Below are 26,529 nucleotides of genomic sequence, written 5' to 3' on the forward strand. Positions count from 1 at the left end.
ATCTGAATGCATGTTGTATAAAGCCTGTATACGTTTACACAGCTCTTTCTGACAGAAAATTGATATTTGTGGGGACAAAAAGATTACTCTAGAAAATGATGAAAACATTTCTGCCACCTAGAGTATAATTATTTTATTTTGTTGCTACTCGTTAATTGAACTAAATTTCAATAAAAATATAGAATAATTAGCCTAATCAGCAAAAAACCAAACATATTAAATGATTTGACGAATGCACTTGAGAGCACGCACACAAACAAAGATACGTATATTATTTTGCAACTAAGATTATTATTAACCAGATGTACATGCTTTATCATACAGCTAGGTCTATTAAACATGTCTGGTTAATAATGTTCTATGTGTGTGTGTGTGTGTGTGTGTGTGTGTGTGTGTGTGTGTGTTTAAAGAGAAAATATAATACAAATGTATAAATAAAATAAAATAATGTAATAATTTCGTCCTACTTTATAGGCTTAAGTGTCTTTAACTACTATAGGCTACTAACATTTATTTGTTACAGTTTGATATAATGCAGTTATTGTGTACATTCATGGTTTTACATTGTACTTATTTTTTTATGTAAGTAGTTAGTAAGTGTGGCCATAAAACACACGCAGAGATTTCCAGACATCTCACGCAGTTTGTGTCTTCTTATCTAGAGGGCGCTATAGTGCTCTTACGATGATTACGTGTTTTTGAAGCGACGGAAGAGTTGTTTGTAGTACAGTTCGCATTTGTTACACATCCTGCACAGCACTCCCTGAAGTCAAACCCACAGGTAAAACATAAACGCTCTTCATCATACAAAGCTGTTTAATAGGTGACATATAATGTTTCGCCCGAAACTGCACCCTCGGGTCAAGCAGTGTTTAACGCGTGCTGTGAAGCTTCAGTGATTGTGCATCATCAGCATGACAGATCAATCATCCAGATGTGTTTAGACCTGCGATGACTTTATAGCTCTACACTCATGTGTTATTGCGATTTAAGCGGTAGGAAGATTGTGTCTGATGCGATAATTCACATTTCAACTGACATGGATGGAGCTCTTCATTAAGTCTGTGTTATTATGGGTGTGTCATATTCAGATTCAAGAGGTATCGTGTGCTGTTAACAGGCTTTCGCACATGTATTAAAGAAATCTCTGACCTTACTGTGTTTTCCTTTTTCTAGATCTTAATCAAGTGGTGAATTATGGTGAGTTGGTCTTCCTTTTAGTGCTATGCCATTTTCTCTACTTTGCCCTAAATATGACCATTTTCATATGACGGACCCCCAAATATGATCGTTCTCATGTGACAGGCCCCTACATATGTGCATTTTCATGTGACGGACCCCTAAATATGATCGTTCTCATGTGACAGGCCCCTACATATGTGCATTTTCATGTGACGGACCCCCAAATATGATCGTTCTCATGTGACAGGCCCCTACATATGTGCATTTTCATGTGACGGACCCCCAAATATGATCGTTCTCATGTGACAGGCCCCTACATATGTGCATTTTCATGTGACGGACCCCTAAATATGATCGTTCTCATGTGACAGGCCCCTACATATGTGCATTTTCTTGTGACGGACCCCTAAATATGATCTTTCTCATGTGACAGACCCCTACATATGTGCATTTTCATGTGACGGACCCCTAAATATGATCGTTCTCATGTGACAGGCCCCTACATATGTGCATTTTCTTGTGACGGACCCCTAAATATGATCTTTCTCATGTGACAGGCCCCTACATATGTGCAATTTCTTGTGACGGACCCCTAAATATGATCGTTCTCATGTGACAGGCCCCTACATATGTTTATTCTCATGTGACGGACCCCTAAATATGATAATTTTCATGTGACGGACCCCTAAATATGATCGTTCTCATGTGACAGGCCCCTACATATGTTTATTCTCATGTGACGGACCCCTAAATATGATCATTCTGATGTGACGGACCCCTAAATATGTTCGTTCTCATGTGACGGACTCCAAAATATGTTCATTCTTATGTGACAGGCCCCTAAACATGACCATTTTCTTGTGACGGACCCCTAAATATGATCGTTCTCATGTGACAGGCCCCTAAATATATAAATTCTCATGTGACGGACCCCTAAATATGATCGTTCTCATGTGACGGACCCCTAAATATGTTTATTCTCATGTGACGGACCCCTACATATGTGCATTTTCATGTGACAGACCCCTAAATATGTTCGTTCTCATGTGACAGGCCCCTACATATGTTTATTCTCACCTGACGGACCCCTAAATATGACCATTCTCATGTGACGGACCCCTAAATATGTTCGTTCTCATGTGACGGACTCCTAAATATGTTCATTCTTATGTGACAGGCCCCTAAACATGACCATTTTCTTGTGACGGACCCCTAAATATGATCGTTCTCATGTGACAGGCCCCTAAATATATTCATTCTCATGTGACGGACCGCTAAATATGATCGTTCTCATGTGACGGACCCCTAAATATATTCATTCTCATGTGACGGACCCCTAAATATGATCGTTCTCATGTGACGGACCCCTAAATATATTCATTCTCATGTGACGGACCCCTAAATATGATCGTTCTCATGTGACAGGCCCCTACATATGTGCAATTTCTTGTGACGGACCCCTAAATATGATCGTTCTCATGTGACAGGCCCCTACATATGTTTATTCTCATGTGACGGACCCCTAAATATGATAATTTTCATGTGACGGACCCCTAAATATGATCGTTCTCATGTGACAGGCCCCTACATATGTTTATTCTCATGTGACGGACCCCTAAATATGATCATTCTGATGTGACGGACCCCTAAATATGTTCGTTCTCATGTGACGGACTCCAAAATATGTTCATTCTTATGTGACAGGCCCCTAAACATGACCATTTTCTTGTGACGGACCCCTAAATATGATCGTTCTCATGTGACAGGCCCCTAAATATATAAATTCTCATGTGACGGACCCCTAAATATGATCGTTCTCATGTGACGGACCCCTAAATATGTTTATTCTCATGTGACGGACCCCTACATATGTGCATTTTCATGTGACAGACCCCTAAATATGTTCGTTCTCATGTGACAGGCCCCTACATATGTTTATTCTCACCTGACGGACCCCTAAATATGACCATTCTCATGTGACGGACCCCTAAATATGTTCGTTCTCATGTGACGGACTCCTAAATATGTTCATTCTTATGTGACAGGCCCCTAAACATGACCATTTTCTTGTGACGGACCCCTAAATATGATCGTTCTCATGTGACAGGCCCCTAAATATATTCATTCTCATGTGACGGACCGCTAAATATGATCGTTCTCATGTGACGGACCCCTAAATATATTCATTCTCATGTGACGGACCCCTAAATATGATCGTTCTCATGTGACGGACCCCTAAATATATTCATTCTCATGTGACGGACCCCTAAATATGATCGTTCTCATGTGACAGGCCCCTAAATATATTCATTCTCATGTGACGGACCCCTAAATATGATCATTCTCATGTGACGGACCGCTAAATATGATCATTCTCATGTGACGGACCCCTAAATATGATCGTGACGGACCCCTAAATATGATCGTTCTTATTATGATCATATCAGTTGATCAGATTTAATATAAATCTCAAATTATACGGTGTAAAAATGAACAGTATAAATATGCATAAAATTCTTTGTTTCTATTGCGTTATATTATTTTACTTTTTGTTCTATTCACTGTGGTACGGTACCAAATACATCTATGCTGTTAGATGTGTTTCAATAATGGTATTTATTTATCTTTATCAAGGTCTTATTTTATGCAAGCTTGTTTTTGCCAAAGAATAGAACAATTTAAAAGATTACTGCGACTATTTATCGATTACTGCGACTTTTTTTTTTTTTTTGTCAGAATTGCTAGATAAAAAGTTGCAAATACGTGGAAGCTTCAAAATGATTCATTTATTTATAAAAAAATAAAAAACAATTCCCCCCTGTAAACTTTCCCATGGACCCCTGGCACTTGTAAAGCTCTGCGTCACACACCTGTGTGTGTTTGTGTTTGTGTGTGTTTGTCAGCACGGGCGTGTGAAGATAAAGTCAACAGCGCAGCAGGAGGAGGAGAAGAGGAAAGAGCGGGAGAAGAAGCTGAAGGCGTTTGTGTCGGCTCGCGATGCCGTCCTGAAGAAGGTTTGTTCTGCGCCGTGTGTGTAATGAGCGTGTAGCGTGACAGTGTGTGACGGTTCATCTGTCTGTGTGTCAGAGGAGCGCTGGGGAACACGACGAGGAGGCTCTACACCTGACTCAGCTGCTCCTGTCCTCAAACCCGGACATCGCCACACTGTGGAACTACAGGAGAGAAGTCCTCCTGCACCTGGAGACGTTACGGTGAGAGACTCCAGACACAAGGGATGAGTTGCTGCGCTGCTATGCTGTGAATGTAGTAGTGTTATGTTGACTTAGGAATCTTTGTAGTCTGTTGAGGTGTGCTGCATTTCTTTCATGCTCTCATTTCCTTGAATGTCACTCATCAGATTCCACATGTGTGTACTGGCACATCAAATATTTATGACGTGTGTTAACAAGCTAGTGTTCACTTGTCATCGCAATCAGATAATCTTACAGCGTTGAAAGATGATGGTGTTGCCTAATAACCATATTTGCATGTCACACGTGCTGTTTGTTTGTTTGTTTGTTTGTTTGGGTGAAAATTAACTAAACATTGTTTGGTTTTTGTTTTTATTTGTGTAGAAATATTTTTCTTTATACCCAAGGCTTCTGAAAAATTACATTTTATTTTCTAATTATTATAATAAGTTATGTACAGTACAGGGCAAAAGTTTGGACATTACTATTTTTAATGTTTTTGAAAGAAGTTTCTTCTGCTCATCAAGCCTGCATTTATTTGATCAAAAATACAGAAAAAAAAAGTAATATTGTGATATATTATTACAATTTAAAATAATTGGTTTTTAATTTATTATACTTTAAATGATCATTTATTTCTGTGATGCAAAGCTGAACTTTCAGCATCATTACTCCAGTCTATCACATGATCCTTTAGAAATCAGTCTAATATTCTGATTTATTATGAGTGTTGGAAACAGTTCTGCTGCCTAATATATTTGATGAATAAAAGGTTAAAAAGAACTGCATTTATTCAAAATAAAAAAATATTTTCTAATAATATAAATCGTCTTTACTATCACTTTTTATCAATGTAACACATCCTTGCTGAATAAAAGTATTGATTTATTTCAAAAAAAGGAAGAAAAAAAATTACTGACCCCAAATTACAGACCAGTAGTGTGTAATGTTTCTATTTTTAAAAAATGTGCTTCTTTTTTTTTTTTCAAAGTATCCTAAAAAAGTATCACAGGTTATCACAATATTACACTTTTTTTTCTGTATTTTTGATCAAATAAATGCAGGCTTGATGAGCAGAAGAAACTTCTTTCAAAAACATTAAAAATAGTAATGTTTCCAAACGTTTGGCCTGTACTGTAAGTTATGCAAACCACACACGTATTAAATGCAGAAATCCATTTTGTTTGGTGAAAATGTGTTTTTGTACTAAAAAATATAAAAAAATTTAATGATAATTATTACCATATTTGCATTGGTAAAGCCATTTTGGTTTTCTGATAATTTTTTAATCTTTTTTTATTGGTTTTCATACTTGGAAAAATATTTTTTATAATAATTTTTTATTAGCATCATGGTTCTGAAACAAAAAAAAAGCACAATTAAGAAGCTATAAAACTTACCAAAACTGCTGTGAGCTTGTTGACCTAAAAAAATACTCAGGTTTATGAAATATTTCTAACTGGTTTATGAAGTATTTCTAAAGGTATTGACACAGTTGTATAAGTTACATATTTATACAATAAAATATCAATTCATCCTGTCAAGATATAGTAGTAATGTGTATTATAAGTTGCTTATATTAACATTATGAAAAACAAATGAACATTTTGAAGCTGTTTCTCTCCGCCTCCTCCAGCGAGACGGACGAGGTGCAGAAGCTGTACGAGTCTGAGCTGCTCTTCATCGAGGCCTGTCTGAAGGTGAACCCCAAGTCTTACGGCTGCTGGCACCACCGCACCTGGGTGAACACGCGCCTGCCCCGGCCCGACTGGACGCGGGAGCTCGGCCTCTGCGACCGCTGCCTCGGCCTGGACGAGCGCAACTGTACGGCTGAGCGAGATCCTTCGCCGAATGGACTGTGTGTTGCTCAGATTTGTACGTTTCTCTTGTTGCTGACGTGTGTTTCTCCCGCCTCTTCCCCCAGTCCACTGCTGGGATTACCGCCGCACCGTGGTCAAAGAGTCCGGGGTTTCTGTCGAGCAGGAGCTGCAGTTTACAGATCGCCTGATCGGCTCCAATTTCTCCAACTACTCCAGCTGGCATTACCGGAGCACGCTGTTGCCTCGGCTCCGCCCCCAGCCGGCCCTGGACTCCGCCCCCTGCGCCTCGCCTCAGGTTCACTCACACAGAGTCTGTGAGGAGCAGCTTCTGAAAGGTACAGCAGTGTGTAAGCATTAAGGCATCGAGACCGCCTGTTTCTACCGTACTGCTTAATTTCAGCACATCCTGAACACTGCAGTATTTTTAAACTCTGCATTTAGTAGTAACATGATAATATGGTCAAGACCTGCAACTACTTCATATCTGTGCAAAACTAATTACACAGAATATGTCAGCCAATCAGAATCAAGCATCTAGGATGTTGTGGTATTAACTAAAATATTTGTCCTCAGGTTACCGCATTTGACCAGTCAAAGGTATTTCAGTGAGCCATGTGATAAGATAATGGTTTTCTGTCTTTATTTCTCTAGAATATGAGCTGGCGCATAATGCCTTCTTCACCGACCCCAACGATCAGAGCGCCTGGTTCTACTACCGCTGGCTGCTGGGCCGAGGTGAGTGTGTGTGTGTGAGTGTTTACTGCACATTTGACGTGACAAGTCTGCTCACCCCTTCTGTGTGTGTGTGTGTGTGTGTGTGTGTAGCGGAGCGAGAGGAGATGATCAGCTGTGTGTATGTCAGCCGGGAGGGCGAGAGGGTGTCTGTCGCCTTCTCCAAACCTGTTCATGTAAGTGACCACTGAGAGAAATCCACCAGCACTATTTAACCAGCACAGAGTGAATGAGTCTCTCTCTCTCTCTCTCTCTCTCTCTCTCTCTCTCTCTCTCGCTCTCTCTCTTGCTCTCTCGCTCTCTCTCTCGCTCGCTCTCGCTCTCGCTCTCTCTCTCTCGCTCTCTCTCTCTCTCTCTCTCTCTCTCTCTCTCTCTCTCTCTCTCTCTCTCTCTCAGGCGCTGTCAGTGGGTCTGATGCTGGTGTTGGACGGGCAGCCTCAGCCGGTGGAGTGGAGGTGCGCCCATCCGCGTTTCCGCCACAGTCCTGTCTGGGTATCCTTCACTTCCGGGTCACCAAGCAGTGCCATTCCTGTTTTAAAGAGGACCTGTTATGCTTATGTTTCGACTTTCTTTATTCTGTAATGTTGCTGTTTGAGCAAAGTTGAGCTAAAGCACAAAGGAGTTATTCTCTATATATCAGTGTCACTGTTCCTGAACTCCCTGAAACGCCTCCAGTGTAGTCTTGATGAGTTTTCTCCCGGTAACGAACGTGTCACAATATTCCTCATTTAAATAATTCCCACCACAGGCATATGTAGAATAAAGGGGCGGGGCCTGGTTGAGTTAGTTACTAGTGTGTTGAAACTGGCTGTTATGGTAAGGGGCGGGACATTTCCCAAAACCCGCTCGAATCGCTTGACCAATCGCAACACACTGATCTAGCTGACCAATCAGTGCACAGTTTGCTTTACAGAAGGAGGGGCTTCACAGAGACAGGAACTAAACAGAGCGATACTGACAGACTGGGAAGAGAGGAGCCGCAACAATGACAAATATGGGAAAAATAAAATGTTTTTTGAGCATCTTTTTATATTAGTTCTGAAGACCTGGATTAGCTTGTTCATATGTGTTTAATTTGGGTTTGATTTGAGTTAAGAAACACAAAAAGAAAACATTTAGCAGAATGTCCCAGATGCTCTTCTCCAAATAAAAAGCTCTTCCTTTGTTTGTAAAGCACACTTGAGCTATAGCTTTCATACACAAGCACACAGATCTTTAACTGTTTCTGTCAGCTGTGTGATCTTCCTCCCGGCTCCATCACTGACATGAGTAATGAACACAACCTGACCGTCCACTGGACAGAGAAACACACACACAGAGACTGTGCTCTCTACACAGGTGAGCGTCACACTGACACGTGTGTGAATGAAGCGATGGATGGAGACCGTGTGTGAACTTCTCCGTCATGTTTCAGGCTGTGCTGAAAGCTGGTGCAGAGACTCTGCCACTGATCAGGAACTGTTCAGGTACTGCTGTGTGTTTTTAATTGTTTTATTATTATTTTTTTGACCACTACATCTCTCAGGTGTGAAGGTGAAGAGCTGCTTCATAAGTTTAATATTGTGCATATGCAACAAATAAAGAATTAAGCCATTTTATTGGTAACTTGCATCTGTCCATAAATCTCAGCCTTATTAATGCACTACCATTTAAAAGTTTAGGGTCACTAAGAGTTAATTTTTTTATTATTTATAAAAGTAAAAGAGTTTACTTTTATTTAGCAAAGATGCATTAAATTGAGAAAAAGTGACATTAAAGAAATTTATAATGCTACAGTACATTTTTATTTAAAGTAAACACTGTTCTTTTGATATTTTTATATATCAAAGAAACCAAAAAAAAAAAGTATCACGGTTTCCACAAAAATATGAAGCAGTTTTCAACATTGATAATAATCAGAAATGTTTCTTGATCATCAAATCATCATATTAAAATGATTTCTGAAGGATCATGTGACACTGAAGACTGGAGTAATGATGCTGAACATACAGCTTTGATCACAGGAATAAATTGATACATTTTAAAATATATTCACATATATTTAAAACTAACAATATTTCATAATATTACTTGTATTTTTGATCAAATAAATGCAGCCTTTCAAAAGCAAAAAAAATAACCCCAAACTTTTGACCGATAAGAGTGTATATTAAAAACTATTTGAAATACAGTGAGGAAAATAAGTATTTGAACACCCTGCTATTTTGCAAGTTCTCCCACTTAGAAATCATGGAGGGATCTGAAATTGTCATCGTAGGTGCATGTCCACTGTGAGAGACATAATCTAAAAAAAAAAAAATCCAGAAATCACAATGTATGATTTTTTAACTATTTATTTGTATGATACAGCTGCAAATAAGTATTTGAACACCTGAGAAAATCAATGTTAATATTTGGTACAGTAGCCTTTGTTTGCAATTACAGAGGTCAAACGTTTCCTGTAGTTTTTCACCAGGTTTGCACACACTGCAGGAGGGATTTTGGCCCACTCCTCCACACAGATCTTCTCTAGATCAGTCAGGTTTCTGGGCTGTCGCTGAGAAACACCGAGTTTGAGCTCCCTCCAAAGATTCTCTATTGGGTTTAGGTCTGGAGACTGGCTAGGCCACGCCAGAACCTTGATATGCTTCTGACAGAGCCACTCCTTGGTTATCCTGGCTGTGTGCTTCGGGTCATTGTCATGTTGGAAGACCCAGCCTCCCTCGACCCATCTTCAATGCTCTAACTGAGGGAAGGAGGTTGTTCCCCAAAATCTCACAATACATGGCCCCGGTCATCCTCTCCTTAATACAGTGCAGTCGCCCTGTCCCATGTGCAGAAAAACACCCCCAAAGCATGATGCTACCACCCCCATGCTTCACAGTAGGGATGGTGTTCTTAGGATGGTACTCATCATTCTTCTTCCTCCAAACACGTTTAGTGGAATTATGACCAAAAAGTTCTATTTTGGTCTCATCTGACCACATGACTTTCTCCCATGACTCCTCTGGATCATCCAAATGGTCATTGGCAAACTTAAGACGGGCCTTGACATGTGCTGGTTTAAGCAGGGGAACCTTCCGTGCCATGCATGATTTCAAACCATGACGTCTTAGTGTATTACCAACAGTAACCTTGGAAACGGTGGTCCCAGCTCTTTTCAGGTCATTGACCAGCTCCTCCCGTGTAGTTCTGGGCTGATTTCTCACCTTTCTTAGGATCATTGAGACCCCACGAGGTGAGATCTTGCATGGAGCCCCAGTCCGAGGGAGGTCATATTTAGCTTCTTCCATTTTCTAATGATTGCTCCAACAGTGGACCTTTTTTCACCAAGCTGCTTGGCAATTTCCCCGTAGCCCTTTCCAGCCTTGTGGAGGTGTACAATTTTGTCTCTAGTGTCTTTGGACAGCTCTTTGGTCTTGGCCATGTTAGTAGTCGGATTCTTACTGATTGTATGGGGTGGACAGGTGTCTTTATGCAGCTAACGACCTCAAACAGGTGCATCTAATTTAGGATAATAAATGGAGTGGAGGTGGACATTTTAAAGGCAGAATAACAGGTCTTTGGAGGGTCAGAATTCTAGCTGATAGACAGGTGTTCAAATACTTATTTGCAGCTGTATCATACAAATAAATAGTTTAAAAAATCATATATTGTGATTTCTGGATTTTTTTTTTTTAGATTATGTCTCTCACAGTGGACATGCACCTACGATGACAATTTCAGACCCCTCCATGATTTCCAAGTGGGAGAACTTGCAAAATAGCAGGGTGTTCAAATACTTATTTTCCTCACTGTATACAGTTTTAATAAAAAAGTTAAACAGTGAATATACATTTTTTAAAAGGTTTTTATTAAACACTAAAACACATTTTGTATTTCTCAAAACTGAACTGTAAATCTGCAATAATTGAACTTTTCCCCCCACTTTATGTTCTTAATCTTGCACGTGTAACTAACATGTGTTTACCGCAGCACAACTCTAATGTCCTTCTCATTCATGTTTCACTCATGGGGACAAATTTCTGTTGAGCGTTGATAATTAAAGTTGAACATTTTTGGGAATTCGATGCATAACGTCACAGCTAACTGGCAGAACTCAGTGATAAATCTCAGCCCAGTCTGTCAGCAGCTCTCAGGTTTGTGGCCCGGCCTCTCTGCCTGTCAATCACAGATTCAGGTTTGCTGACATGTCTTCAGAGGGTGGGGTTTCGGTTTCAGTTAGAATGAAACTGTTATGTCAATGGTGTTAAAATGATAAACGTGTTGATGCAATGCATTAACATTAATTTCCAAGTTCAGTATCCAAGTTCAATGTGAATAATTGCATTCTTAAAGTGTGTATATATTGCACTTAAACTGTCTCTTTATTTAATCACAATTTATTTAAATAGAAATATTTTAAGCCAAATTTTCATGTTAGAAACAGATCTCAATTTGGTCCGTATGAGGAAAACGGCTTATAAATCAAACTAAGTGATGTTTTAAAAAAAAAAAATGCAGAAAGTTTTTTGTGATGGTAAGTTTAGGGGTAGAGTTAGTGTAAGTGGAGAGAATATACAGTTTGTACAGTATAAAAATAATTGACTATGGAAAGTCCCCATAAAACATGGAAACATACTGTGTGTGTGTGTGTGTGTGTGTGTGTGTGTGTGTGTGTGTGTGTGTGTTGCAGGAGTGAGCTGTCGGTTGAGAAAAGTTCAGTGCTACAGGCTGAGCTTCAGTCCTGCAATCAGCTGCTGGAGCTCGAGCCTCAGAACAAATGTAAGTAATGTAACAAATGTAAATGCGCGTCCGTTTTCATAAAGGTGTGTGTGTTTTGTACATGCATACTTTCACATAGCATTTGTATTTCCTACATCATCTTAGAGAATAGAAGCTGTTGTACGTCTGTGTGTTTCAGGGTGTCTGCTGACAATCATCCTCCTCATGAGAGCTCTGGATCCTTTAGGCCATGAGAAAGAGACCCTGGCACATTTCCAGTCCCTCAAAGTGAGAACACACCCCTGCATCATTACATGCTCTGTCTACAGGACATAATGAAGAACTAACAGTACATCATTTAGGCAATTATTTACATAATCAATGCCTTGGTTTATATCTGTGTCAATCATGCCTGTGGCACAAATGATGTGCAGAGTTGAACACTTGATGTCAGGTGTTTGTTCAAACCCGAAACCCCTCACTTAGGCATCAGTGATAGTGCCGTTTGCCTTTGTAAGCCGTGTGATTGGTCTTTTCCTCGCTCTCACAGGAAGTGGACCCCATGCGCTCTTCCTACTACAGTGATTTGTGCAGCAAGTTCCTGATTGAAAACACCATCCTGAAAATGGAGTACGCAGAGGTGCGCGTCTTCAGCCTTTCCAATAAGGTAAGAGCGGCCGACCCGGGACTGAGATCGTTATAGTTTCCAGTTTTTCATTTAGTTTTTTATTTGCTTTATTTTCAATGAAACTTTCCACTGAAGATTTCTTCATCTTAATTTTTGTTTTCTTAAGGCGAGACACGGCAGGCAAAAACATAGTTTTTTTTTTTTACTGGTCAATTTTGAGATTTTTGGATATTTGTCTTCAATAAAATGTCTTCTTTCAGACTTGTGTTGAAAAAAAGTCCGAAATACACATTTAGGTCTTTATTTTACACACTTTGTCTGTTTGCGTCTGTAGATTTCTCATAAATTCAATAAAAGTTAGCGTTGTAAATCAACACGCTGCTCCGCGATCTCTGCCGTCACCCTGTCATCACACACACCGTTAGGAAGCTCTCTCTCTCCTGTACAATCCTGTCGGATCCAAATATGGTCATTTCCTTTTTATCAGCAACCAATCGTGAAAGTAAAAGGGCTGAATGCGCAATCTCATTGGCTGATGATAAATCTTTAAAGCCCGTTTTCTCAAAATGACTTTTCTCTCATACTCCAAGTCCGAAATCTCCACTTCTGTAGCACCTATATACACCAAACTTTCCAGTCTTGTACCTAGTTATATTATGAAGACATTTACAGAGGGATTTGTAAATATATTATTCCTAGCCTGATTTATATAACATTTTATTCCAAAAAACATGGCGAAAATCATTTTTTTAAGGCTATTGACAGTATTTTCTGATTTACAGGATAACAAAAGTAGATATCTATAAATCCCACTGTCATTTTTTTCCCATCTAATATGTGAACACAATGAAAAAATTATTTTTAACCTGACTTTATCCAATACTCAGATATCGTTTTTTAAAATCTTTGCAAATTAGTGCATATTTGATTAGATATTGCCTGATTTGCATATTTAAACATTAAATTACAGAAAACTTGTATTACATTTTTTTTCTCATCTTAATGTAGGTAATCAACTGGGAAAGTTTCATGGTGATATCTGCTAGTTAAAAATGTTACCCTATTCACCTGTAGTGTCTCGCCTTAATTTCTTTTCATTTATGTTCTCATTTACCCGTATATGATGAAGACATCTTCTTAATGCATAATTAAGATAAAAACTAAATAATAAATATTCATAAATTAAGTTCAAGCTGGACTTTTTAACAGTTTAATTGCTCTTCGCCGTTATTTGGGGGTAATTTTAAAGTCGGAATTCATTTTTTTACATTCATTTTCTTAATGCTGGTGTTATTGTGAACGATTTATGAAAGCATTTATTTTATTTTTTTAATAATAAAATGACTTTAAAATCTTAAATTGCTGTAATGTGTGTGAGGCAGGGTGACAATGCAAGACTGACAATTGCAAATCAGTTGCTTTCAGATCTGCCTTCATTAATACAGCGCTATTATTTTTTTAATGTTATTTTTGAAAGTTTCAGAGGCATGAATATTAAAAAAATTATTATTATTATTAATAGTTTAAATTTTCATTTACTAAAATAATCTTGACCTGGTTAATGTGTTAATTTAACTAAATATTAAAATATGTGAGGTTGTAGTTATTAAATAAATATATTTATTGTAAGCTTACAGTATTCCCATAAATGACCAGGATGTTTTAATCTTAATGTGCTTGACGTAATGAACGTGACTGAATTGTTTAAATGTTTTCACTCGTGTGAAATTGAATGGCATGACAGATACATGAGTAATAAACAATGAGATGGTCTTACTCAACCATTTGCACGTGAGAAATAATAGTCATTTGATTTTCTAAATCTTTGATAGGCCTTTCAGCCATTTAATAGAGCACATTTTGAACATGATATCCTGTTAAACTATGTTTGCACTCAACTTATTGAGTCTTAAATACACCAAAATAAAAATTGTGCATCGGCAGCAATGATCATAAGATGTGGATCATTTTTGTGAATGTTTTAAAGGCAAGAATATTTTATGATTTAATATAGTTTCTGAGGGTTTGCTGAGCAGATCAAATGGAATTCATGCCGAAAAATGTTGAATGGTAAAGAATAAAAAAACTTCAACCAAACATATGAAGTATACATTCATTGTAGTAAAATTGGTTTTCTATTCTACATTGATAGCAGCAATTTAGTTAGTTAGTTTGTTCTGAAAGTTTCTGGTATAAATAAAACAATGTACACATTTTTCATTATTATTCAAGAAAAAAATGGCTATGTTTCCATGTTTTTATTTATTTTCTGTGAATGGGTGTTTTGTATTTAATGTTGTTTCTATGAACGATTTCATTTCAGTGTGGCATAAATTCTCTTCTATACAAAGAATGACAAACTACAATATTTTTTGGGTGTGCCTAGAAAAGGTTAAGAAATAGAGTAACTGTCAGATTCACTATGCAGTTACATAGAAACACCCATGTGTGTGTTCTCCTGAATCACAGTAAAAACACACAACTCTCCCTTGTGTCTGTCAGGGGAGTGACAACAGCTGTCACACCCTGTGTATCAGACTAAATGTGGATTACAGTAGTGATCCACCTCACAATCTATATCACCAGTATAACATGTGTCATACATGCCTTACTTGTTTTCTTACTTTCAAACAGTGCTTCTCTGGCGTTGACCACATCCTTCTGCAGAACATGTTCTGTCCTTTTCAGTCCTTTTGTTTTTAGTTTTTTTTGGTTTCATCATTGAAACCAAAGATGAACTTAAACTCTCTCTCTCTCTCTCTCTCTCTCTCTCTCTCTCTCTCTCTCTCTCTCTCTCTCTCTCTCTCTCTCTCTCTCTCTCTCTCTCTCTCTCTCTCCATCAGAACCTGACGACCTTGTGTCACCTTGATCAGCTTCTCTTGGTGACACATATCAACCTCTCCTCCAATCAGCTTGTGCGGCTGCCACCTCAGTTTGCTATGTTGCAGTGCCTAGAGGTGAACCCATGCTTCTTTTCCTCATTTTCCCACAAATCAGTGTCCGGAACCCCTCACACAGAATGCGTTTTCGCTGTTAAAACAAGAGAGACGCCGGTAGGGTTGGGTATCGTTTGGGTTTTTGTTTGTTTCACCGGTGCCAAATCGATACTTTTAAAACGGTACCGGTGCCTAAACAGTGCCTGAACCGATACTTAAAAAAAAAAAGAGCCTCAAAATGACATTAAAGCACGGCTTTATTTTATTGAAAAAATTACAAATTCTTAAAATGTAATATATTAAAATGTTAAATTAAATGAAATAAATATAAGTAGCCTAAATACAAAACACAACAAATTCACAATAAAACCTAAGCCAACTACAATAACACTAAATAACAGTTACAGAACTAACAGCAAAGTAGTCTGTCTTCTTGGTGTGCTACAAACCAGCTTTACATTTCAGCAATTCTTTTCACATTTTTTGCCTTCTCTGGCAAAATACACACCTCTCCTGAGTTATTGCACGTCTTGCACAAGCTGAGCATTATTTTAGAACGCATCACCTTTAATGCTGTGACGCGAAACCCCTCGAGGAAGAAGAACGCCTTCATGTTAACAGCTGTGGCAGTGAGCGCTCAGGATCAGCTGAAGGCTGGGTTTCAAATCAAAAGTATGTGAAGTTCGCGGCTCTCTTGTTGCAGTAAACTTGCACAACGTTCTTGAATGAACAATTTATTAGATGTAGGCTACGCCGGTCTGTTATTGTAGGGACATCGACATGTCAATTAAAGTGTCAATCAAGACAATTATAAGTCAAGTCAAGTATATTTGTATAGCGCTTTTCACAATACAGATTGTATCAAAGCAGCTTCACAGTATTCAATTAAAATAATACAACAAGGTTTGTTTCTAGTGGAATTTATTGATTGATAAAATTAAATTAAATATCCCCAGAATATCCCCAACTGAGTAAGCCAAAGGCAACAGTGGCAAGGAACCGAAAAACTCCATCAAGTGACCTAATGGTGACCTAAAACCCCATCAGGTGACCTAATGGAGACCTAAAACTCCATCAAGTGACCTAATGGTGACCTAAAACTCCATCAGGTGACCTAATGGTGTCCTAAAACTCCATCAGGTGACCTAATGGTGTCCTAAAACTCCATCATGTGACCTAATGGAGACCTAAAACTCCATCAAGTGACCTAATGGTGACCTAAAACTCCATCAAGTGACCTAATGGTGTCCTAAAACTCCATCAGGTGACCTAATGGTGTCCTAAAACTCCATCATGTGACCTAATGGAGACCTAAAACTCCATCAGGTGACCTAATGGTGTCCTAAAACTCCATCAGGTGACCTAATGGTGTCCTAAAACTCCATCAAGTGACCTAATGGTGTCCTAAAACTCCATCAAGTGACCTAATGGTGTCCTAAAACTCCATCAAGTGACCTAATGGTGACCTAAAACTCCATCAGGTGACCTAATGGTGTCCTAAAACTCCATCAAGTGACCTAATGGTGACCTAAAACTCCATCAGGTGACCTAATGGTGTCCTAAAACTCCATCAGGTGACCTAATGGTGTCCTAAAACTCCATCAAGTGACCTAATGGTGACCTAAAACTCCACCAGGTGACCTAATGGTGTCCTAAAAGTCCATCATGTGACCCAATGGAGAAAAAAAAACCTTGGGAGAACCCAGGCTCAGTCGGGGACCAGTTCTCCTCTGGCGTTTATGAACTAGAGACCGGATTTAACTGTAAGATTAAAAATATTATATGAATGCCTGGCTGAAGAGATGCGACTTTAACCTAGTTTTAAACTGGGAGAGCGAGTCTGAGCAACGAACAGTATCAGGAAGACTATTCCAGAGTTTAGGAGCTAAATGTGTAAATGCTCTCCCTCCTTTGGTGGTTCTGGATATCCTAGGTATGACCAAAAGCCTCGAATTTAGTGATCTTAAAGAGCGCGATGGATTATAGGGCGATAGAAGATCCGTTAAATAGACTGGAGCTAAGCCGTTTAGGGCTTTATAAGTCAGTAGCAATACCTTGTAATTAATACGGGACTTTATAGGTAACCAATGCAGTGATGTTAAAATCGGTGTTATATGATCATATTTTCTTGATCTAGTAAGAACTCTAGCGGCGGCATTCTGGACTAACTGTAGCTTGTTTATTGAGGATGCAGGACAACCGGCTAATAAAGCATTACAGTAATCTAGTCTCGAGGTCATGAATGCATGAACTAACTTTTCTGCATCAGAAACTGATTGCATATTACGTAGCTTAGCAATGTTTCTAAGGTGGAAAAAGGCTGTTTTTGTAACATATGAAATATGATTTTCAAAAGACAGGTTGCAATCTAGTATAACACCCAGGTCTTTTACTGTAGAGGATAAAGTAACAGGACTATAATGATACAAGTGTTTTTTTGGAACTTTCTATTCATCAAAGATTGTAAAAGTAATATGTTTCTTGAGCAACATATCAGCATATGTTCACATTCACATTATCATGATCATGATTCATGTTAGTTGATCTATAACACACAATGGGCGCCATGTTAGTACACACCGCAGTTCAGAGAAGTGTATCTGTCAGATTTAGGCCTACAACACGTCAATTCATCCACTTCTCCCGAAATACATTAAAGTAAGTGGCTGGTGAAGTGTGAGAAGAACAGAGTAGATGTTATAGTTGCCTACACAATGTGTATCTAAACACATCATCAATTTATAATTGAAAGGATTGTTATTGCCGCTTCCATAGACATCAGTGTGTATTTTACACACTATAAATGCTGTTTTGCTAATACTTGTGTGTATTTAAATGTCTGAAACCTAAAATAAACCTTATCTGGTTGAAAACACTGAATAGCTGTGATATATGACAGCGCATCTCCAATCTCTCTGCCGGCGAGTGACACACAAACCCGCCTCCTCTCACTCACTTACTTCATTTGCTCCGGAGTAATATTGTTGCTGTTACTGGGCTTGAATTTAGGCGTGGGATTGCGTGTATTGCACATAATTTTACTCATTCCCACAGATTTTGAGCTCACACCCAAAGTGTGGCACGTAAAGACGCCTCTCAGTACTAAATTGAGTTCTTTTTCTCTATTTATTGCACTTAAACCGTCAAATACACACAAAATAATGTCAAAATGCCAGTCTTAGCGAGTATTCACATATGTTTTAAGTGAACGTAAACAGTTGAGAAAGAAAGCGCGTGTGTATCAGTGTAATGGATCTGTGCGTCAGGTCTTAAAGTGACAGCAGCCTAATAAACCTGCTGCCAAATCATGAGATAACATTAAAATAATCTATAAGGCAGTTTTTCCCCATGGTATCGATGTCAGAATTGTGGGCTGTGAAAATGCTGAGTGGCTCGAAACTTTGGAAAGTGCAAAAATGCATTCTGTGTGAACATCCCCCTAACTCAGTGTTTCTATCAAATGATCACATTGTAAAATGGCGAGTTGCGCTTGACATGGAGTGGTTTAATGCTTCAGGTGCTGGAGGCCGATGATAACGCCATTGAAAGCCTGGAGGGACTGTATCATCTGCCTAAACTAGAGGAGGTTTCTCTGAAGAACAATCGTATCCTTTTCTTCAAAAAAATACAAATATGCGTTAAAGGGTTAGTTCACCCAAAAATGAAAATTCTGTCAGTAATTACTCACCCTCATGTTGTTCCAACCCCGTAAGACCTTCGTTCATCTTCGGAACACAAATTAAGATATTTTTGATTAAATCTGAGAGTTGTCTAACTCCTCCATAGGCTTCTAAGGAACCGAAACTTGCTGGCCCAGAAAATGTATTAAAGACATCGTTAATATAGTCCAAGTGACTCCAGTGGCTCAATCTTAAGTTTATAAAGCGACGAGAATACTTTTTGTGCGCAAAAACAAACAAAAATAACGACTTTATTCCACTTTTCATTTCCTTCTCTCTGGGCCTCGGGTCTTTTCACGTAGTGTTTAAGCGTAGCGCGTCTGTGTTGCACGTCACCACGTAGGCTCACTATTGGCCGACGCTGGTCATGTGTGATACTTGGTGACGTGCAACACAGACGCGCTACGAGAAGGAAATGAAAAGTGGAATAAAGTCATTATTTTTGTTTGTTTTTGCGCACAAAAAGTATTCTCGTCGCTTTATAAACTTAAGATTGAGTCACTGGAGTCACTTGGACTATATTAACGATGTCTTTAATACATTTTCTGGGCCAGCAAGTTTCAGTCCCTTAGAAGCCTATGGAGGAGTGATCCAGCTCTCAGATTTAATCAAAAATATCTTAATTTGTGTTCTGAAGATGAACGAAGGTCTTACGGGGTTGGAACAACATGAGGGTGAGTAATTACTGACAGAATTTTCATTTTTGGGTGAACTATCCCTTTAAGCTCAACACCGTTTTCTGGTGTCAGAGCCGGTGCGGGATTTAGCCTTGTGTGATAACAACTAGAATAAAACTAGATTAAACCCATTATAACATTAGCAGTGCCTGATGCTACACAAATGCTCATTAAATTGTAAGTCATTACTGTTTCTGTCACGCTGCACGTGTTTTCCAGACCCTTTATTTTCCAGTACATTTAAAATAGTTTTAATTGCAAATATTGTGCGAGTTGATTACTATGAATTTTGTTTTACTATATTATTATATTACAAATAATATGCATTAATATATTGTTATTATGAGTTTTACTATATTATTATATTGTTTTATAAGAAATTTATACTTTTTTTCAGGAAGGATATATTAAATTGATCAATTTGTGTCAATTAAAGTGACAATCAAGACATTTATAATGATACAAAAAAAAATCTATTCATAAAAGATTGTAAAAGTAATATGTTTCTTGAGCAACATATTCAGCATATGTTTAATAATATTTCACATTATAACTATTTTTACTGTATTTTGCTCAAATAAATTAAGTCTTATTGACCCCAAACTTTTGAATGGTAGTATAAATATATATTAAACAAACGTATTAAATATTAAACAGTATTAAAACACATAAATTAAACATAATATTACACGACTATATTTAGATGTCTCTTTTACCAGTTAAGGATGTGTATTATACTGTATCGGTTACACTTAATTTCGATGGTCAACTTTAGACATCCTACTAACTATCAGTAACTTTGCAACTACATGTAAACTAAAGGCCTATTTATACTTCTGCGTCGAACTGCCGCCGTAGCTACGTCGTAGGCTGTGTGTAGCGCGCGTACCCTTCGGCGTACCCTGACGTGCACCTCTCCAAAAATGTAACAACGCGTCAATTCTACGCGAACACAAGCGCTGTGATTGGTCTGCCAGAACCCCTCCCTCGGGGTTTCACATGCTCCCCAGGTGCGCGTCAACGCGGACAACGACACAGAAGTATCAATTAAAACCAACACGTTGCCTACGGCGTATAGGCTCCGGCGTATGTCCGACGCAGAAGTATAATGAGGCCTTAACTCTCATTAGAGCATTAGCAGGCTGTCAGGGTTCGGGTTAGTAGGATGAGTTGACATGTAGTTGCAAAGTTACTTGTAGTCAGTAGAATGTCTAAACTGGGCCATTGAAATAAAGTGTATCTAATTATCTGATCTGAGATTTTAAGTGTGTAATTTACATCTTGTGTGTGTGTGTTGTAACTGTAAAAAGTGTTTTCTTAATGCATTTCTCAGAAATCTGTAAACTGTCTGATCTTGAATCATTGGTGTCCTGCGTTAAACTGACCAGACTGGATCTGCGTGGAAACCCTGTCCACAAAGCTGCCAACATAGAGTCTGAGCTCAGCCAGCTTTTGCCATTGGTTACCGCCCTGTCTCTTTGATGTGTGTGTGTGTGTGTGTGTGTGTGTGTGTGTGTGTGTGTGTGTGTGTGTGTGTGTGTGTGTGTGTGTGTGTGTGTGTGTGTGTGTGTGTGTGTGTGTGTGTGTGTGTGTGTGTGTGTGTGTGTGTGTGTGTGTGTGTGTGTGTGTGTGTGTCACTGACTTACTACATGTACTGCTTTAGATACTAATTAAAGTTCACTAACCATTTCTAAACCTGTACCTCATGTGCTGAACCTGATCGGACTTAAAGTGATAGTTCACCCAGAAATGAATGAAAAGTCAGCCATTTGTTAGGCCGTATGTATTTGTATTTACGTATATTTTGATGAATGTTCATGCTGCTCTTTTCCATACAATAACAGTCCTAATTTTATTAAAATAAATTATATTTAACTGTAGACACAGACATGAGAGAAATTTACACACAAAAAAATTGGTGAACTGTGCCTTTAAAAACAGTCAGCATCCTGTGTGTCTGTGTGTCTGTGTGTGATAAATGACGGTTCTCATTTCAAATCAAGTTTGACCACTATGAACACCGCACTGCATGCTGATAGAGAGAGATGTTTCACAACATCTGCTTTTACTTTTAACCCTTAAAGTTCTGAAGGTCCTGTTTATTGTTCTTGCGATGTATCGGTGAAGATATTCACGCCAATAAAGACTCATGTTTCTTCTTCCCCATGTTTGTGTCCAGTTGGGTCTAATTCTTTGATGACGACACACTGTACATATTAGTCTGTGGGCTCTTATTCAAGACTATGTTCAGATGCAAAGTGTCGTGCAAATATGACTGCAAGCACCAATTTAAGGAACAAGTTCCCCGATGTTATGTGCTTTATATCGATGCGATGATTTGTTCAGTCATTAAGATACAGTGCAATGCATAAGTGAATACACCCATGCTAAAGTTGACTAAAAAGAGGAATAAAAAATCATATTTTGGAAATTGAACTTAATGCCTTAATTTAAAAAATTAGGAAAAATCCAACCTTTAAGGACACCAATTTTCTTTGTGAATGAATAATGTATCGTAAATAAATAAATGTTCTTCCTTAAAATACAGGGTGCATAAGTGAGTACACCCCTATGTTAAATTCCCATAGAGGCAGGCAGATTTTTATTTTTAAGTTTTTTTTTTTTTTTTAAATGTAGGATACTATGCATCCTGATAAAGTTCCCTTGGCCTTTAGAATTAAAATAGCCCCACATCATCACATAGCCTTCACCATACCTAGAGATTGGCATGGTTTTATTTCAGTTAGCCTAAAAGCTAGTTTGATTTGCATTGAGAGATGATCTTATGGAAAGTACCCCATGCCAATCTCTAGGTATGGTGAAGGCTATGTGATGATGTGGGGCTATTTTAATTCCAAAGGCCAAGGGAACTTTATCAGGATGCATAGTATCCTAAAATTAAAAAAAAAAAAAATACTTAAAAATCTGCCTGCCTCTATGGGAATTTAACATAGGGGTGTACTCACTTATGCACCATGTATTTTAAGGAAGAACATTTATTTATTTACGATACATTATTCATTCACAAAGAAAATTGGTGTCCTTAAAGGTTGGATTTTTCCTAATTTTTTAAATTAAGGCATTAAGTTCAATTTCCAAAATATGATTTTTTATTCCTCTTTTTAGTCAACTTTAGCATGGGTGTCTAAACTTATGCATTGCACTGTATGCATATCATCTCTAGTGCCTTTGACTAGGCCTACTATGTACTTGCATTAAAAAAAAAATATATATATATAGATGTAATTATAAATGCAACCATTTTTTAAATATAAGTACAATGTAAAAACATGTATGTACACAATAAGTGCATTGTATCAAATTATTAATTTAAATGTTAGTACATAGTAATTAAAGACACCTAATATAAAAGTGGGACCGGAAAATGTTATCTGGAAAGATATTAACTTCTGATAATCAGAATATTCAGCATGTAAGCAGAAATCGGTGGAGAGAAGCAGCATGACTTCAAGTCCAAATATTCCTATGTTATATTCATTTCTAGCCATGTTTTAGGGCAATACAGAATCCATCAGAATCAGACATTTTTGACCATCATAACTTCCTTTTAAAATGTAAAGCATGGGTTCAGGTGGGCATTTGAAGAATTCATAGTTGTGATGTGTATGACCACAACAAGGCAAAGTGCATTCTGTGCATCACTGTTTTTGCCATTTAGTATAGCAATTATATGTGTTATTGTTATTATCAGTAATTATTGATGCCTTTGTGGTTGTTGATTCATAACAGAGCACGCTTTTGCGTGCATTAAGAACTGGTTTGCCTGTGATGTTGTATTTTAATGATCACTAAATGACTATGACAATTCAAAGCACTGAATGAGGTGATTTGTGTATTCCAGTTACAGGATTTGTAGATTTCTAATGTTTTTAATGTCTCTCTGTCTGTCTGCTGTGTTGCCACCAAAAGAAGCAATGGTTTATCCATTCAGTTTTAGATTTATGTACTGTCTCGATACTACCCATGCCTTTTTTGACCAGCATGACCAGGCTGACTGATGTGTCATCTTCCATGCCCAGAATTACTCCTACAGTATTGCATGATTTTTTTAAACATTTCAGTCATCCTGTTCAACCAGTTCTCACGCAATCCTCACACAGGTTCGTAGCCCTACCCTATATATAATAGTAAAAGCTAGACACTTGCTGGAGTTCGGTCCTAAATTAAACGCTCAGTCGATGCATTATATCGACAATTACAACGGGGATTTTTAGAGTGGAGACGTAAACCAGGCATAAACAAGACTGACACTTTTACAAACAGCAAAGGACTGCAAACAAGTAAGGAAAAACTTGATCATTACATGAGCGGATCTCACCTGAGAAGATATCTACTGCTATTTACTATACTACTGTATTTTATTACTGAATTATGGTTACGGTGGTATTTTGGTAGAAACTGTTTGGGAAAATATTCTGCAATGTAAATATATGGAAACTATATATATTCTGGATGTCCAGAGATGTTTCTCTCCAAATAACTGTTTTGGAAGGGATTAGGGATAATGTACAGACAACTGCATGGCCATTATCAAAAAATAAACCCACACAGGGTGATCTGAAAGACCCTGACCCGGAAGCAAAAAAAAACAAAAAAAAAACATATATATTAATATATATATATTTTTTTTTTATTAAAGTGTCTTATGTTCCCTAAGGCTGCATTTATCTGATCAAAAGTACAGTAAAAACACTAACATTGTGATATATTATTACAATTTAAAATAGTTGTTTTCTATGGGAATATATTATAAAATGTAAGATCAAAGCTGAATTCTCAGCATCATTACTCCAGTCTTCAGTGTCACATGATCCTTCAGAAATCATCAAATCAATATGCTGATTTGATGATCAAGAACCATTTCTGATTAGTATCAATGTTAGTATCAGTTGTTCTGTTTTGTGGAAACCACAATAGCAATTTATTTAAGAATATTTCATGAAGAAGTTCAAAAGAACAACATTTGTTTGAAATATATTCTTTGTAACATTATAAACATCTTTACTGTTACTTTTGATCAATTTAATAAACAAATCTGAATATAGCAATAATAACTGCCTGTCTGTACATTATGCTGCCTATTACACTACTTAGTAAATAAATAAATGGATGTGAAAAAGTGATTGTCAACATTATTTCAGTAACTGTTGAATAAGAGAAAGAAAAGTACGATGGGGTTGCCGCCGCTAGAGTTCTTACTAGATCAAGAAAATATGATCATATAACACAGATTTTATCATCACTGCATTGGTTACCTATAAAATCCCGTATTAATTACAAGGTATTGCTACTGACTTATAAAGCCCTAAACGGCTTAGCTCCAGTCTATTTAACGGATCTTCTATCGCCCTATAATCCATCGCGCTCTTTAAGATCACTAAATTCAAGGCTTTTGGTCATACCTAGGATATCCAGATCCACCAAAGGAGGGAGAGCATTTACACATTTAGCTCCTAAACTCTGGAATAGTCTTCCTGATACTGTTCAATGCTCAGACTCGCTCTCCCAGTTTAAAACTAGATTAAAGACGCATCTCTTCAGCCAGGCATTCATATAATACTTTTAATCTTACAGTTAAATCCTGTCTCTAGTTTAAAACGCCAGAGGAGAACTGGCCCCCGACTGAGCCTGGGTTCTCCCAAGGTTTTTTTTCTCCATTAGGTCACATGATGGAGTTTTAGGACACCATTAGGTCACATGATGGAGTTTTAGGACACCATTAGGTCACTTGATGGAGTTTTAGGACACCATTAGGTCACCTGATGGAGTTTTAGGTCACCATTAGGTCACCTGATGGAGTTTTAGGTCACCATTAAGTCACATGATGGAGTTTTAGGACACCATTAGGTCACATGATGGAGTTTTAGGACACCATTAGGTCACCTGATGGAGTTTTAGGTCACCATTAGGTCACTTGATGGAGTTTTAGGACACCATTAGGTCACTTGATGGAGTTTTAGGACACCATTAGGTCACCTGATGGAGTTTTAGGACACCATTAGGTCACCTGATGGAGTTTTAGGTCACCATTAGGTCACTTGATGGAGTTTTGGGACACCATTAGGTCACTTGATGGTTTTTTTAGGACACCAGGTCACTTGATGGAGTTTTAGGACACCATTAGGTCACCTGATGGAGTTTTAGGTCACCATTAAGTCACATGATGGAGTTTTAGGACACCATTAGGTCACATGATGGAGTTTTAGGACACCATTAGGTAACCTGATGGAGTTTTAGGTCACCATTAGGTCACTTGATGGTTTTTTTAGGACACCATTAGGTCACTTGATGGAGTTTTAGGACACCATTAGGTCACCTGATGGAGTTTTAGGACACCATTAGGTCACCTGATGGAGTTTTAGGTCACCATTAGGTCACTTGATGGAGTTTTGGGACACCATTAGGTCACTTGATGGTTTTTTTAGGACACCAGGTCACTTGATGGAGTTTTAGGACACCATTAGGTCACCTGATGGAGTTTTAGGACACCAGTAGGTCACTTGATGGAGTTTTTCGGGTCCTTGCCACTGTTGCCTTTGGCTTGCTCAGTTGGGGATATTTTGGGGATATTTAATTTTATCAATCAATAAATTCCACTAGAAACAAACCTTGTTGTATTATTTTAATTTAATACTGTGAAGCTGCTTTGATACAATCTGTATTGTGAAAAGCGCTATACAAATATACTTGACTTGACTTAAAAGCCGCTCAGTTGAAGGGGATAAAGTCTCCCTTAAAAAAAAACCCACAAAAAACACTGTAGCCAAAAATGCTGCACCATTTGTCGTGTTCATTTTCGGAAAACAAATGAAGATCTTTTTGATGAAAACTGAGAGCTTTCTGTCCCTCTATGCAACTAGCACATCGACGCTTTGAAAAGTTCATAATGAGATCGTAAAACTAATCCATATTAATTTAGCAGTTTAGTCCAAATTTTCTGAAGAGACGTGATCGCTTTATATGATAAACAGAACACAAA

At 38.0% G+C, this 26,529-nt stretch overlaps 1 protein-coding gene across 1 annotated transcript; it reads left to right on the forward strand.

The window, feature by feature from the left end:
* The first annotated feature begins 636 nt into the window (after positions 1–636).
* rabggta (Rab geranylgeranyltransferase subunit alpha) lies at positions 637–21,695 on the forward strand. Its single transcript, XM_084427399.1, has 17 exons — positions 637–781; positions 1,177–1,200; positions 4,086–4,196; positions 4,270–4,394; positions 6,010–6,197; positions 6,298–6,528; positions 6,845–6,928; positions 7,019–7,101; positions 7,322–7,417; positions 8,158–8,263; positions 8,340–8,391; positions 11,580–11,668; positions 11,808–11,896; positions 12,159–12,275; positions 15,080–15,193; positions 18,690–18,777; positions 20,863–21,695. The coding sequence occupies exons 2-17, from the start codon at positions 1,198–1,200 to the stop codon at positions 21,009–21,011; spliced, it is 1,725 nt and encodes a 574-aa protein (XP_084283525.1). The 5' UTR covers positions 637–781; positions 1,177–1,197; the 3' UTR covers positions 21,012–21,695.
* Positions 21,696–26,529: the final 4,834 nt, after the last annotated feature.

Source organism: Rutilus rutilus (assembly GCF_951802725.1).
Source record: "Rutilus rutilus genome assembly, chromosome: 13".
NCBI classification, from domain to species: Eukaryota; Metazoa; Chordata; class Actinopteri; order Cypriniformes; family Leuciscidae; genus Rutilus; species Rutilus rutilus.